Consider the following 15,798-nt stretch of genomic DNA (forward strand, 5'->3'; position numbering starts at 1 on the left):
ATTGCACACCTATCAAAATGGCAAAAATGAAATACTGACACCCAGCTTGTTGGCAAGGATGAGGGAAAACTGGATCTTTCATACATGACACGTGGCGATGTAAAATGGTACAGTCGTTCTGGAAAATAGGTTGGCAGTTTCTCAGAAAAACTAAGCATACACTCACTATACAACCCAGCAATTGTCCTGCTGGGCATCTACCCCAGAGAAATGAAGACTTATGTCTAAACAAAAACCTGCACGTGATCGCTCATAGCAGTTTTACATGAGATAAAAACTGGAAATAACCAAAATAGATGAATGTTTAAACAGACCATGTGCATCCATAAAAAGTATGCTACTCCGAAATTTAAAACAAAAAAAGAACTAGTGATATATGTAACAACTAGGATGGATCTCAAGGACATTGTACTGTGTAGCGATAAAAGCCAATATCAAAAAGCCACATACTATATGATTCCATTTATATAACATTCCTGAAATGACAAACTACCTTAATATATGTATATATCTCCTGAATTTGATTTACATGATTTACCTGTCTATATCTTTCTATTAGTTGTTATCTCTGGGGGCCAATGTCATCTTTTACAGATGAACTGTTGTTAGGAGTTAGGGATGATGGAGGGAGGAGGTGAGTGTGACTCTCCAGGGTTAGCTGTGGGAAGTCTGTGGTGATGGAATACTTCTGAATCTTGATTGCAGTGGCACTTACGAAATCTAAACATCTGATAAAATGACACAGAACTATGCACACACTTTATACCATTATCAACTTTCTGTTTTGAAGATGCAATCACTGGGAAAAGATGCAATCACTGGGAAAAAAGGATGCAACTTCCTGTGAGTCTATAATTATTTCAATATAAAGAGCCATTCTTGAAAAATCCAACTAGAGAAAAAAGAGAATGTATTAATGTACAATTAATAGATTAATATTTGTATGATCAGATTACTTCTTCTTAGTGAATTCTAAGGGCAGGGATCCCATTTACTAATTATACTTCTGCTGAGTCTCTTTATGCCCCAATTTTTATTCTCTAGTACACAGACAAATTCTATCACATTTATAACTCTTTACTGAATTTAATGATTTACGTGTCAATGTCACTCTGTTAGATGCCAAATTCAGTTCTACACCAGTGTCATCTTTGAAACCTGTGTTTACCACAGCTCCTGGCACCTATTAGGGGTTAAATAAAGGTTGGTGAATGAGTGAGCTATATCCAAATGAACTGTACGTTCATTTAAAACAAAATGGAAGAATGAATGAGTGAATAATTGCAGATAACAGCTATGGGAGTTTAGAGTCTCTACAGGAAATATTTTGGTAAATGAAAGCACCTAATCTTACAGGGAGCATGCTTATTCCACCAGTCCTGGTTATTTCCTAAAATGGAACAATTCCAAGATGGCCAGCAGGAGGCGAACTGCTCCTTACTTTAGTGCTGAAATCTACCAAGTACCGTGGCTACAGGAGTTTCCTATATTCAGTTTATCCCATGTTTACATTTACAGAACTAACAATGTTTCTAAAATGACACATTTTTTTGTTATTTTTGCTCCTGCTATATTTATTTTTGCTGTGAAGCATAACTGTAAACTTGCAAATTCCTCATCTACAATCAGGATTTACCACCTATCTTGTCACCATGTCCTTCCCCACCCCTCGATTGAAAAAAAAAAAAAAATGTGGTCAAACAAACAAAAACCACCTTACTTAAAATATACTGTGTTGGGCTTCCCTGGTGGCGCAGGGGTTGAGAGTCCGCCTGCCGATGCAAGGGATACTGATTCGTGCCCCGGTCCGGAAAGATCCCACATGCCGCGGAGCGGCTGGGCCCGTGAGCCATGGCCGCTGAGCCTGCGCATCCGGAGCCTGTGCTCCGCAACGGGAGAGGCCACAACAGTGAGAGGCCCGCGTACCACACACACACACACACAAATACCGTGTTAACCATTTTTAAGTGTACAGATCAGTAGTGGTGAATATATTTGCACTGTTGTGCGACAGATCTCCAGAACTTTTTTGTCTTGCAAAACAGATGCCCATTTAACATTTCCCTATTTCCCCCACCTACACACCACTGGTAACCACCATTCTACTTTCTGTTTCTGTGAATTTGACACTTTAGAAGCCCCATATAAGTGGAACCATACAATACTGTCTTTTGTTGACTGACTTATTCGCCTATGTCCTCCAGGTTCATATATGTTGGAGCATGTAACAGATTTTCTTTCCTTTTAAGGCTGAGTAATATTTTATTGTATGTATCGACAACATTTTGCTTATCTGTTCATCCATCCATGGACATTGGGGTTGCTCTCAGCTATCGTGAATAATGCGTCAATGAACACTGATGTACAGCAATGTGTCCTTTCAAACATGGAATCAACACTCGCACACAAATGCCTTACGTCTCAATTTTCAGCTCAGCCTTGTCCCCTTCAGAGTGTTTCACAAACAACTGGAGACAGATTTTGAAGAACAGCAACATCGTATAACACAAGTAGTCCTTTCTTCTGCCTTCAACAGTCTCTACCATTTCCAGCCTCTGCCCACTGCCTGGTTCCAAAGCCAATGTCACATATCTCAAGTTGGCCTTATGATACCATCCATGTTCAGCTATCAATTATATATTTTTGCATAAAAACCTCCCTAAGACATAGTAGCTTAAAATAATGCTTTAATATTTCTCATGATTCTGTGACTGATCAGCTGGGTGGTTCTTCTGATGGTTTCCTTTGGGGCCACTCATACAGCTGCAGTCATCTGGCAGCTCCATTGGGGCTAGAGGCCATCCTCTCATTTGGGCCCTTGGAACAGGCTGCGAGCTGAGCCTCTCTCCTACATAGTTCCTCATCATTCAGTAGTTAAGCACCGACTTCCTTACATGGTAGTAGGAGCATTTTCAGAGCCAGAAGCATAAGTGGCAAGGTGACCTCACTGGTGGACAACCTCATCAGTCGAGAAGTGTCACTTCTGCCACATTCTGTTGGTCAAAGTAAGTCACAAGGCTAACCCACATTCAAGGGATGGAGCAGCAAAGCCACATAGCAAAGAGGCATTCGGAATGGAAAGAGCCAACCATCTATTATAATGGTTAACTAGGGACATAATGGGAGGAAAACCAGTGAAACAGAGAAAGAGAAAATACGGTTGACAGATATGTGAAATCTCTTTGGTATGCACTAAATTGGAGAAATAAGTCAAAGTCTACAATTATCCAACATAGGATTTTTTAACCTAAGGTGAATTGTACCTTTCTCTGAGACACAATCTCTGAAGAAGGAAAGATCTCAAATATCCTAGAAAGTCTAAGACAACCTCAGTCCATCTTTCCTCCCATCCCTACACTCCCCTTGGACTTCAGAAAATTGGATAGGACATAAAATATTCCTCCCTGACACAGTTTAAAGGAAAACACAAACAACTCTCAGATACCACTGGAAGATGATTGCCTCATCTCAGAACAAAATAGGATGAGTAATATGAAAAGAAATGGCATTAAGCTCAGCAAATTAATACAGGATATAAAAGGTGGAAGGCTGGAAGGAAGGGCGGGAGAGAAGAAGGAAAGAAGGGAGGGAGGGAGGAAGGAAGGAACAAAGGAAGGAAGGAGGGAAGAAAGGAAGAGCTCATTACATCAATCCCATCTAGAAGAAAAACACAGGTCAAAAGAAATGTTTCCCATTACAGAACAGGTTAACAGAAATGTGAATCCAAAAAATAAAAATAAACTTAAGGAAGGTATAGTAAAACAATAGGAGGAGATTTTAAAAGAGGGGATAGTAAGCTCAAAGAAGTAATAATATAGAAATAATAAATTACAAATAAGAAAGAAGAAAATAAACATTACTGAAAAATGGAATCTGGGCCATGTAAGGAGGCTTAAGATAATCATAGTGTTTGAAAATATAAAACAAAAAGATTAATGCAATTATCAATAAGTTAATAAACTAGAAAGGATGTTAACAGTGGGTGGCTGCACCGGATGATTTGTTATTTTCCTCCTTATATTTTTTAAATTGCCAAAATAAAAATAAAATCTGTCAATTAGGAAATTGTTATTTTTTTTAAGAGAGGTTATAAGAAGTAGTGAAGTTTGGAGAGGTGGTCTGAAACCAATTTATTGGAGTTTCCAAAAAAGGGGAGAGGTTGGTGAAGAAATAACATCAGGAAGTAAAAACCAATCACTTATCTGTCCTTTTCCTACAGTGAGAGGAGAAGACTGAGGGAGCCAGAGGGAACAGATGCCACAGGGTAAATACTTTAGAAAAATAGAAGAAGGACACGTGCATAGTCAAAGCAGAGATGTGGAATCAGTTCAGAGGCAGGAATCACAGATGTGTGTGTGAGAAAGAAGCATTAATCATTAAGAAAACAAAGCCCTGGAGGAAGTGAGGAGTCAGGTCTGGGGAAAAAAAAAAAAGAATCACACTTCTTCTATGATGGATTAGAAGGAAGTTGGACCAGGTGTGCACACAGAAAACAGGAAGGAAGATGATAAAAGACACATGTCTTGTGCAGTATGGCAGAATTCAAGTCAGAATGGGCCTTTTGGAATTGTGTTAGCATCACCATGGCAGACAGCAATGTGATGAGGGAATGGCACATACACACTATTAATCTGTACCTAGCCAATATCCTTTGGTACTGGATCCTTTCTGCTGTTCAGACATTTATTACCACCTATATAGACATGGGTAAAGACACTTCAAATACTTCATGAATTTTCAAAATATTTTTTGCCTAAATGAATTTTACTGTTTTTTTCCAGATTATAAAATTAATGCATTATAGGGGAACAAGAAACTGAGGATCACCCCAAATCCCACCACTCAGATACAAATATTGTTAATATTTTAGGGCATTAACTTCCAGAGGGAACAATGAGAGGGGTGACACTGAAGAGGAGAGAAAGAGAAGAAAAGGAAGAGAAGAAAGAAGAAGCGGAAAGAGGAGGAAAAGGGATTTTATTTTTCCTTTCACCAGAATCGATAAATTATCATATGCTATTTTAGAAGCTGTCATTTTGAATTCCTATGGTGTGAAGTTTTCCACTTTAGTAAATTTAGATAAGCATCACTTTTTAAGAGTTTATTCTACTATATGAATATACTACACCATTACTGTTTCTCTAGTAATAGTCAACCATTTAGACTGAGCATTACTTTGTATCTTCCAGCAGTTGAATCATGGCTTCTTCAGAACAAATTTGAAGAACTATAAGTTCTTCATACCGAAGACTGAAGTGTTTGTGGACAATTTTTGGACTTTCAGAACACAGTTATCAAATTGCCGTCAGAGATGTCATAGCATCTTATGTTGTGCTGCTCTCCTCAAGGTCTGACTGCCTATAACTTTGAAACACTGGAGATCTGCATCTTTTAAATCTTTTTCCCACGTGGTAAGCACAAAAATACATTAATTAATGAATTAAAACATTTCATGCATTTATGTTTGCCCTTTTCATTTCTTTCCTGTGCATGTCTTAATCCAGACTTTTGCCCATTTTTCAATTGAGGGTTAACGTATCTTTGTTTTATTTTAAGTGCTTTTTTTTTAATTGATGATATGTTATACTATTAATACACCATTAATAAATTTATTTCAAGAACTGTTTCAGAGTTCAGTTACTGATGGAGTACAACTTGATGAACTTGAACATTTTCAATGTGTTTATTAAGAAGTCAATATGACATACTCCTTAAATGTATGAACTTTGCCAGGACCTGGGTTCAAATCCCTGCCAGGGATAACCCACTAGCTATGGTTAGATGAGTATTTTCACATTACAGGATTGTTGAGAATATATATGTAAATCATTTAGCACAATGTCTGGAACAAAATAAGTACCCGGTAATGGGTAGTTATTATAATTAACATCATATTTGATTGATCTCAAGATCTTTGTTATCGTAATAATATTACTGATTCATTGGTTATTTGAGAATTTAAGTTTAATCATTTGTCAACCTTCCATCAGAGATGGATGGGATGATTTCACCCGCCTCTAACACTTCTTGGTTCACTAATATCTTAGCCAATGCTAGATTCCATTGCCCTACATTTCAAAGATAGGAGGAAGGTGTAGGAAAGAGGAAAATCTCTCCTCTTTGGTAAAGGGACGTTGCCTGAAGTCTGTCTGTTCCAGAAGCTCCGGTGTGGTTGCTACCACCTACCTATTTCTTCCAGGCTGATTTGCTTTCCCCCACAGCAGAAGGTGTAACCTGGAGTTGATGAACATGAGAACTAAGATATTCTCCTGTATGAGATGTGAGGCTCCCTCTTGGGGCCCTAGCTGAACCAAGGCCCCCCCCACCGCCACCCCCGAGCTCGGTCAGCGGCTTCTTTCCCACTCAGGTTCGCGCTGCCAATAATGAAACTGAGTTTGGTGCAAGCAAGACAGGCTTTTATTCAATGGCCAGAGAATGGAGAAGGAGAGCTCATGCTCTAAAGGCACCATCTCCTCTAAGGGAGGGGAGTAAGGGAATTTTAAGGGTCAGACAGGTCATCAAGGCACTAGGAAAGGGGTGGAGATTTCCAGGGGAACCCCAGGCGTGCGCGGTCTTCCACACTCCTTTGCACACGGCACCAATTGTGCAAGCAGAGTACAAATCCCCCCGTTGGGGGAAGATCTTAGCATGGGGATGAAGCAAAGGTAACTCTTAGACTCCTCCAGGTTTCATCTGCACAGGTGTGGTCCTGTGGTCAAGTCAGGGCCGGGTTTGGAGCAGCTGACTGCTGTGTATCTCTCAAAGCATGTAGTACAGCTGCAAAGCACCTCTGCCCAACACCAGGTACTTTTGAAACAAGCAGAGATGAGTCAGGGGAAGTGTCTTTCAGCTTTCAAGTGTTGGTATGGAAACACAGAGATAAATCAAGGCAAGGAAAGTGGTGACATTTCGCCTACTTTGTCCACCATCTTGGATCAAGCCAGTTCAGTCTGGTTTGCCCCAGGCCTTTGTGGCAGCCTGTTGATAAAACGCAACTAGCCTGTATGGTTAAAAAAACAGTTTTTGCTCCTGGGGCCTGGGCTACATAGCATGGATGACACTCCCATGCACCTTCACCTTTCCCATTGAAGGTTTATGACAGCAGCTTGTTACTGGAGAAACGCTGTGTGCTTTATGGAGAGGTTTTCGTTTGACATGTCAAAACTCTGAAGAGTTCCTAGTTTTGTTTTCAGTTCACCAGACATCATACGTTCCACAGGATGTAGTCAATGAAACAACTGTGAACGACCCTTGAGAGGCATTCTTGATCTTTTGTTTATTATTTTTTAAAAAAATCTGCGTTGTGCACTAGAAACATATCTATAGATGAACTCTTTTTAAAAACTATCCCATTGAGGGCTTCCCTGGTGGCGCAGTGGTTGAGAGTCCACCTGCCGATGCAGGGGACACGGGTTCATGCCCCGGTCTGGGAAGAGCCCACATGCCGCGGAGCGGCTGGGCCCGTGAGCCTTGGCCGCTGAGCCTGCGCGTCGGAGCCTGTGCTCTGCAACGGGAGAGGCCACAACAGTGAGAGGCCCGCGTACCACAAAAAAAAAAAAAAAAAAAAACTATCCCATTGAAAATTCCATCTGGTGCTTAAAAACTAGGGATGCAAAGAATAATTAATTTCAGTGTGATTGTCCTCCAGCTGCATTTCTGTAACCTGTGATTCCTTGGCTATCGTAAATGGATATTTTGCTAGGATCGTCTCATTGGTTTTTATTCACCTGGGCATTTTTTAAATTGAGCAACTACTACGTGCCAGGCATTGTGCTAGAAACAGAGGATATAAAGATTATTTCTGTTCTCAGTGACAGATGACTTTGCAGACAAGACAATAGATACATGAAAGGAATATATCAATTTAAGAAACATGCTAAATACCAAATGAGAGTTATGTGAAATAAAATTCATATTTATGGCAAGACAGGAAAAATTTAAACATAAAAATTCTTTTTTGCCCTTTGTCCTCCCCTCTCCCCCCCACTGTGCATTGTGTATCTGCCTTATGCATTTACCAAACCTTCCCCTTCAGCAGGAATACCTGCTCAACCATAAAGAGCAACATTCTCCTAGCATCAACAAGACAAGTCCTTAGAAGATAACATTCCTTCTTAATCTTGTAAAGGATCACATGACCCACCATCATGGTACTTAGATCTGGATTATGTAAACTGTCAATAATACATCATTTCATGTACAGCCATCTGTCTCAAAAAACTTATATAAACTGTGTCTTGACTTTTAACAGGCAGAACAGTTCTCACAGCTTTCTGAGATGCTCTTCCCGGGTTATAATCCTCAAATTTGGCTCCAATAAAATTTTCCAATTCTTTCTTAGATTGACAGATTAATTTTCTTTGATGGTTACAACCACTGGGAGGAATGAAATCCCACAGTATAGAGTTGCACTCCTGGCGAAAGAGCACATTCAACATCACTCAACATATATCTCATCAAAGTTATAGCTTTTGGAGATAAGCTCAAAGGATACAGTCTTAGCAAATTTAACAGAAGATTACAGGCTGGGAGAAGTATAGATGATGCAGCTTCTTGGGACTTCTCATTTTCCTTATATGGTTTGTGGTAATGTGTTCTCTTTAGTAGACAATCCTGCCAGGCCCCTCCCTGGAAGCCCCAAGTAGAAGCCAACAATCCTCTTATACCTATAATCACATCACCTTAAGATCATTTTATTTCCTTTTATGGTTGCAGGTTGCCTTTAGCAAGCCATGTATTTAGACCTAGCATGGGGTGGGGGGGCGAGGCGGTGGGGGAAGAGAGGGGTTGGGGACAATCTCTTAGTAGGTCTCAATGCCATCTAGCAACACTGTGCCCAGTGGAACATGGGCAGTTGGGTGCAACTACCTAAGAATGTCTAGCCTTGAGGGCATGTGCTATTTATAATCTCCAAAGGCTAGGAGGGTATGATCCCATGATTGATTCCTTAGCAGGATAGAGACGAGGTTTCAAAAGGACATGTGCATTGGGCTGGAACTTAAGAGGTTGATAAGTACCAAGGGTGAGGCATCCCATCTGTCCTATTCCCCAGTTTATCTCTAATGCCTAAGTCCTTGACACAGAGTAAGCACAGCTTTGAAATTTATTGTCAATCTTGATCTGATTGAATCTAATCTAGTTGCAGTGTCTTAAAGTGTGCTATGAAGTTAAAAAGTGGCGTTATCTTAAAAACAAACAAGTCCACAAATAAAAGCCCCATAGATCTACCGGCCTGTTTGTTTTGACCTTAATAAAGGTGAGTAACTCTTCAAAAGAGTGAAATTGTGTCAAGGTATAGAATAGCTTATGATTGAGAATTTTGAGATTTTTTAAATTATGAAAATCTGAGCAATGAGATCTACTCATTGGACTGAGAAAATTTTGTTCTCATTTATTTAAAATTGTTTCAAGTTTTTATTAGCTTATAAACGTTCAGTTCTGAGACCTGTTTTGCTTCCTTTATTTAAACCCAGCGCAATGCCATCTAAGTGTAGGCATAAACGATTTTTGATAGTGAAAAATACCTGGACATCATGGGACAAAATTATCAAGAGATGTAAAAATCTCATTTCCTGGATGTTTATTGAATTGTTTTGTATCTCTATTCTGTGAATGCCAAAGTCGATTCTGAGTTCTGAATTTCTGATATATAATGAAATTGGATATGAGTTTTTAAAGTAATGTGTTAGATATTTTTATTAAAATCCTCAAATAGTCCCTTGAATTGAGGATTTGAGTGAAAGTATGAAGTTAAATTTAAAACAACCACGTTGGGGTAGGATTACACTGCTTCCTTTTGCCAGCCTATGGGTATAATACCTATTCCAGAGATTCCTTCATTTCTAGTACACTAAAACGTATTTCATACCTCTACGGTTTCTGGTACAGATATGATTTCTAGCAAATATCTTTTCTTTCACTCATTATTTATCTATCACAGAAAGGATAAATGCAAAAATTTTATGTTGAAAAAAAATCTATGGAAGTTACAAGTTGGAGACTTTCCTCCTGGTTTCAGACCATTTGAAATACTGGAAAGATATTTATATATGCCTGTCACTCGCTGTTACCTAGAAGTACGACTAAATGTAATTAAAATAACACAAACAAGGATATAGGTCACAAATCAGAAATGGTTAACTCTGTGAACCTGAAATGAACTTCAGATCTTTTTTCCTCCTCCTGACAACACAGCTGGAGTTATTTGTCTACAACCCTTGTACTCAGCACCAATCCCTGGAGAAACACCACCACCCGCCCTTCCTGACCCCACCCTCCAAACACACACCCACATCCAGGCAGGAAAGCAGCCAAGATTCTGTATATACAACTTTTATTTGTAAATTCACATTTCTTAGCTTAGAGACACTTATTCTATAGAAGTTTTTGGGTTTTTTTCCCTACCTTACAATATTTAGACTGGCCAAAAAATCAGGGAAAATGCCCTTGGACTACAGCCATGATAAAATTTAACCTGGTGCTTATGAAAGCACCCACACACCAAATTCCTGTGACAGGCTTCAGCGTGAAGTATAATCACATTTAGTTTCGAAGTTCAAACAACAGTTTCAATTACAGATAAACACGTACCCACAGATCCGGGCTGGACAGTTATTGCAGCTAATGGCAGAAAATAGTCAAGGGGGGGTGGCCGTAGTCTATCCTGGAGGACTCAGTGGTTCAGCTCTATCCCGGTGGGTCTTATCTCCTTAAACAGGACCAACCAGGCCAACTGGCCTAACCATGCTCTGCATACCTCCTTACCCTGCTAGAACCTGAACATTCGCCTTCTTCCCCCTAAGGTTTGCCCTCTTTTCTCTGATTCTTGGAAATATCTTTAGGTTTCACCTGATTTTTTGCTCTGCCATGAATAAACTAACCAGCTAGAAAATTATGTATGAGAGTTACTTACCTCATTTAAGGAGTACTGACTGGAGGCATGGCAGCAAAATTAGGGATAAATAAAGGTTTTGCTGTGCACTTGAAAAGGAAAGAATAGCCTTTATTGAAAAAAGTAGGATACATACATTTCCATATATGATCATGTGAATTTACCATTCAAACTGGGGACTAGTCACATGTCTTAAGTAGATGAAAGAGTGCAAGAAAGGGTCTCTTTCAAGACAAGAGGAAAAAAAAGGCATATTGTATAAGAGCAACTGAAAGCTAAGTAGGAACAGATATGGATGCCTTTTCCTTTAAAGAATCAGCCCAGAATTTATAGTCTGACATTTCTTTTAAGAACGGGAGATTAACAAAGTAAGAAAAATGAAATAGTTGTATATTGTAAGTTGGTCACAGTGACACTTGTAGAAAGTATCGGAAGTAGCAGTAAAGGGAAAAATGCCCCAAATGTATCCACCCAAGGGAGGCTAGAATGCCGTTTTTTCACCTATTCACCTGCAGAGCTCCAATTCATCCTTCACGTCCTAGCCCAGTCATTACCACCTCTGGGAAGCCACTGCTGATACTGCCAAGCAGCACCCAGTGCCTGCTTTGTACTCCCTGGCACCCTGCCCATGGCTCCATGATAACATTTACCATCTTTTAGGGATCATTTACACTTCTGCTGCCTCCTCTCTCTCACCAGGACTGGAAGGATTGTAACTTGCTTTTCTCTGTATTCTTGCTGTCTGGCAAAGGAGAAAGGCATCTTTCCATTTGATTAAGATCTGCTAAGATGCTCTATGTAGAGGCAGCTGTGTCTGCATGTGTTTTGAAAAAATATATAAAAATCAATGAGACACTTCTATAAAGAAGTAGATATCCTTCTGCTAAGTGCAGATAAAAATCTTCGTTATTATATATAAAACAAACATAGGAAGATTCTGAAAGGTGGAGAGGAGAAGGCAGACAGGCTAGGGATCTTGGGACCCAAGGAACAACACTGTAATGAGTTCTGCTGGGTTCTCTTTTAGTTCATATATGCCAGACTTGTTGCTGAAGAAGTCAGCAACCTGGAAATGTCAACGAGTACAGACAAAAAGAAGTCCCAAGAAAGGCCTGCTACCTCACCAGCCAAAGGACCAGAAGAGGAGTGGCCTAGCAAGGGAGAAAACAATAACTGCTCCACTCCAACTACACACCACATAAAAGACCATGATCCCACCCATGCCAGCAAAGACAGTGGTTTGCCAGGTTGTGAAAAGGTGCCCCAAGTCCTATGCCAGGATAGCATCAGAGAAGACTCAGTAGGAAACTGGTAATTTCATTCCCACTTAGTGATCATAAAGTTTTCCCTGCCACCCCTGTCCACAACATCAGTGGAGACCACATGGGGGCAGTAACAAGGTGCCCTGCACATCTCAGCCAGGGAAGCATCAATGGAGACCCAGTGGGAAGCTGAATTCTCACCCTGCCTCGTAACAAGGGTCCCCTCTTACCCCATGTCAATAGAGGCTGAGTAAGGAACCTGGCAATAATGAGACAGTGCCCCCTGCTAGGGTGGTGACAGAGAAAGTCAGCTAAAACAGAAGGTTTAAATAAGATCCATAGTTTCATACATAATCCCTAAAATATCCAGGTTTCAGCTGAAAATCATTCACTACAACAAGAACCAGAAAAATCTTTTTGAATGAAAAAAGACAACAGATGTGAACACAAAGATGACACACGTAGGAATTATCTGACAAGGATTTTACAACAGCCATCATAAAATCTTCAATAAGCAATTATGAACATGTTTGAAACAAATGCAAAAATGGAAAGTCTCAGCAAAGAGATAAAATTTCTCAGCAAAGAAATAAAAGCTACAAAGAAGAATCAAATGGAAATTTTAGAAATAAAAAAAACAATAGCTGAAATACAAAAATCAGTGGGTGGGCTCAACAGCAGAATGGATTAGACAGAGGAAAGAATCCGTGAACTTGAAGACAGATAGAACAATAGAAATTACCCAATCTGAACAACAGAGAAAAAAACAGACTGGGGGGAAAAAATGTACAGAACCTCAGGGATCTGTGGGACTAAAACAAAACCAATGAGACTTTCTAAATTAGTAAATAATTTTCAGATGCAAATTGTATTATCTAAATTAGGTCTTTGTGGCCCCTATGCTTTTGAAGAACAAGTATCATATGAAGGACAAATATAGATCTTTGTTGTATTAATATAGCAGTTATATCAGACCCAAGTAGCCTAAAAGTGAATGTAGCTTTTGAAAGTCCACAGGTTGGTACTAAAGGGTATAGTCTATGAAACAGAGAAATCAGGTTCATTTATCATGACTACCAAGAAGATATAAAATGATGGTAATACATTCTCTTCAAATCAATGAAACTTCAAAATGAACAGCTCAGAACAGTATAGCTCTGCTGCTGGTAGCATCATCTTTTGTGCACAGAGGAAAACATTCCTACTATCTGGAAGAAAAATGCCACCTTGCATGAGTTGACAAGCTCTGTGAAGCTTCACTAAGACAAGACACACTTTTAACAGTCTAAAATCACCATTTGGGGAGTTATTTCCAACCTATGTTAAATACCAGTGAGAAGGATGGGAATATTTTTCTTCTTTGGTACAAATGTTGAGTAAAATTTTATAAAAGGATGTACTCAATACAGGTCTTCCCTCAAAGTTTAACTTGAAAGAATCATTAAATCTGAAGAAGCCCACTCACAGTTAAAAAATAACACAGGATTACATACTTTGGCTTTTGAGGGGCTGTACAGAAAAGACCCTTTTATGATTAAAATTAAAATAAACTCCAAGTTAAAAAGAATCCAGAATCACTTTTAAATTCTTATGAAGAAACGAATGAAACATGGCCTATTCCAATCCTACTCATTAGTGTAGTGTTTGCCAGCAACATAGAAGTTTATTAATTATAGTAAGATTCAAACATCTGGTGTCCAGAGAATGTTCACAGCTACTTCTGCCCTTAAGAGAAGTAGAAGAGCAGTTTTAGGTATGGTCTGTCTTTATTCCCAAATCTGAACAATTCTTACACATTCAGACACGTGCGTGACTCAATAGGAACACTTTCCTACTGTTATGCGGAGGCCACAAGTTTCCCTGAGATGGTTGTGTATCACAAGAGGATTCCCAGTTCTAACTCTGGTCAACAGTCTCCAAACAATGCAATAGTGTAAATAGAGGATGTATAAAATAGAAGGTTCTTTCAAAAAGATTTACGGCGTGGTTTTGGAATAAAAAACATCAGCCTTCTTGGTTAAAGGTTGGCAAATGTGTTTTCAACTTTAAAATGTCTGAAATTGGCTCTTTTCTTTCTTGATAGAAGCTGAGTCCAGTGATGTGTTCAACATCTGTGATTCGAGCTCTGTGTCGCCTCAACAACTCTTCAACCCATGAGGATTCATGCTTCCCATGCTATGAGCGTGGGAAAGGAAGAAAAGTCACTGGAGAGCAGTCAATTAACCTTCCCTATGAACTTTCCATCTCCCCCATTTTAATCAGCCGTGACACCCTGGCTTTTAAATGGCATATACCACGAGAGTTGTTAGGCATAATCCCTGCTCTTGAGTAGCTCGCTATCTAATACGTACCATGCATGCTTGTTTAATAGATGTATCAAATCTGGGAAAAGTATATGTGGAACAGATGTTCCTCTATTACTTTGGTGCAAGAAACGTCAACAGTATGGGGTTAAAAAATGTTAGAAAACAGAAGCAACAGGCCATGTAGAAAGAATATGGAAATTAGCATAAAGAAGCTTGGATTCAAGTCCTGTTTCTACCATTCTCCTACCAGGTAAACTGAGGCAAGTTATTTAACATCTGAATCCTAATTCTCTCACCTGTACCCTCCTTACTGGGTTACTCTGAAGATCAAATGTAATGATGTGTGCAAACGCACCGTACAAACGCTAGCTCTCATCTGAATCAGTTATCTATGTGGTTGCGATGAAGAAAGGATTAGGGGAAGTGGTAAAACGCACTTTCATTTCTGGTGAGGCAGTGAAGTTTTAGCTAATACGAGATCAAAAAAGAATTAAAGCCTTATGCTCTGGCACATGGAAGCAGAGATGGTAGCTAAGGCAGGTAATAGGGATGGAAATCATACATCCATGTGTTGGTATACATTTTTCTGAAAATGGCTACTGGAGAAAGTCAGATGAAGAATATATCCACTGGCTGGTGTGCTATGATTATACTTTAAAGGCATACTTCAATAAAGGTTCATGTACCCTTAAGATATTGTTAGTTGGAAATGGCAAATATAGACGTTTCACATAAAAAGGAACAGACCAATAATTTCCACTTTCCCATTAGCCTCCAATCATCCACTACCCAGAATTGCTGTTCCACTCAGTCTCCTCCTCTGCAGCAGTCCTCACTCTCTGACTCAATAGACTACTTGGCCAGTAGATATCTGCCATCTGTTCCAGTATTTACAGGAATAAATAAAAAGTACACACAAGGGATCTGTTCTCTCAGGCCAATATCCAGCTAATCCTCAGTCACTATTTCTGTAAGTATGTGTGATACACCTTCAAATAATCCTCTTTCTGGATCACGTTCAATATTTAGTATCTTCTAATTACACTGCCATTATAGAATTTGTTAAACGCTTGTATTTAAGATATCGGTACAATAGCTTTTGGAATGTACAGATGGAAAAGGAACTCAATGCCTAATTCATGGCACTTAACATCACTGTGGTCAGTGAAATGTAAGCGTAAGTCTATTGCTGCCTTTTTTTGCAGGGGAGGGCCCAGAATTCATACATGGATTTAATGGCTAAGCCATACGAAGTCACTACGTTTCGACATTTTGATCTTACTGTTAGTGCTTTTAACAGACAAGAATGATCTTCTCTGAAGATATGTCATCTTAGAGG

At 39.4% G+C, this 15,798-nt stretch overlaps 1 protein-coding gene across 1 annotated transcript in view; it reads right to left on the reverse strand.

The window, feature by feature from the left end:
• Window positions 1-10,316: 10,316 nt before the first annotated feature.
• The window catches only part of ENPP1 (ectonucleotide pyrophosphatase/phosphodiesterase 1), a 69,571-nt gene continuing 64,089 nt past the window's right edge, over window positions 10,317-15,798 (reverse strand). Inside the window, exon 25 of the mRNA XM_032651681.1 lies at window positions 10,317-14,328. Within this exon, the coding sequence (XP_032507572.1) occupies window positions 14,158-14,328 (171 nt within the window). The 3' untranslated portion in view covers window positions 10,317-14,157. The remainder of the gene's footprint in view (window positions 14,329-15,798) is intronic.

This window comes from Phocoena sinus, chromosome 12, assembly GCF_008692025.1.
Source record: "Phocoena sinus isolate mPhoSin1 chromosome 12, mPhoSin1.pri, whole genome shotgun sequence".
Taxonomy (NCBI): Eukaryota; Metazoa; Chordata; class Mammalia; order Artiodactyla; family Phocoenidae; genus Phocoena; species Phocoena sinus.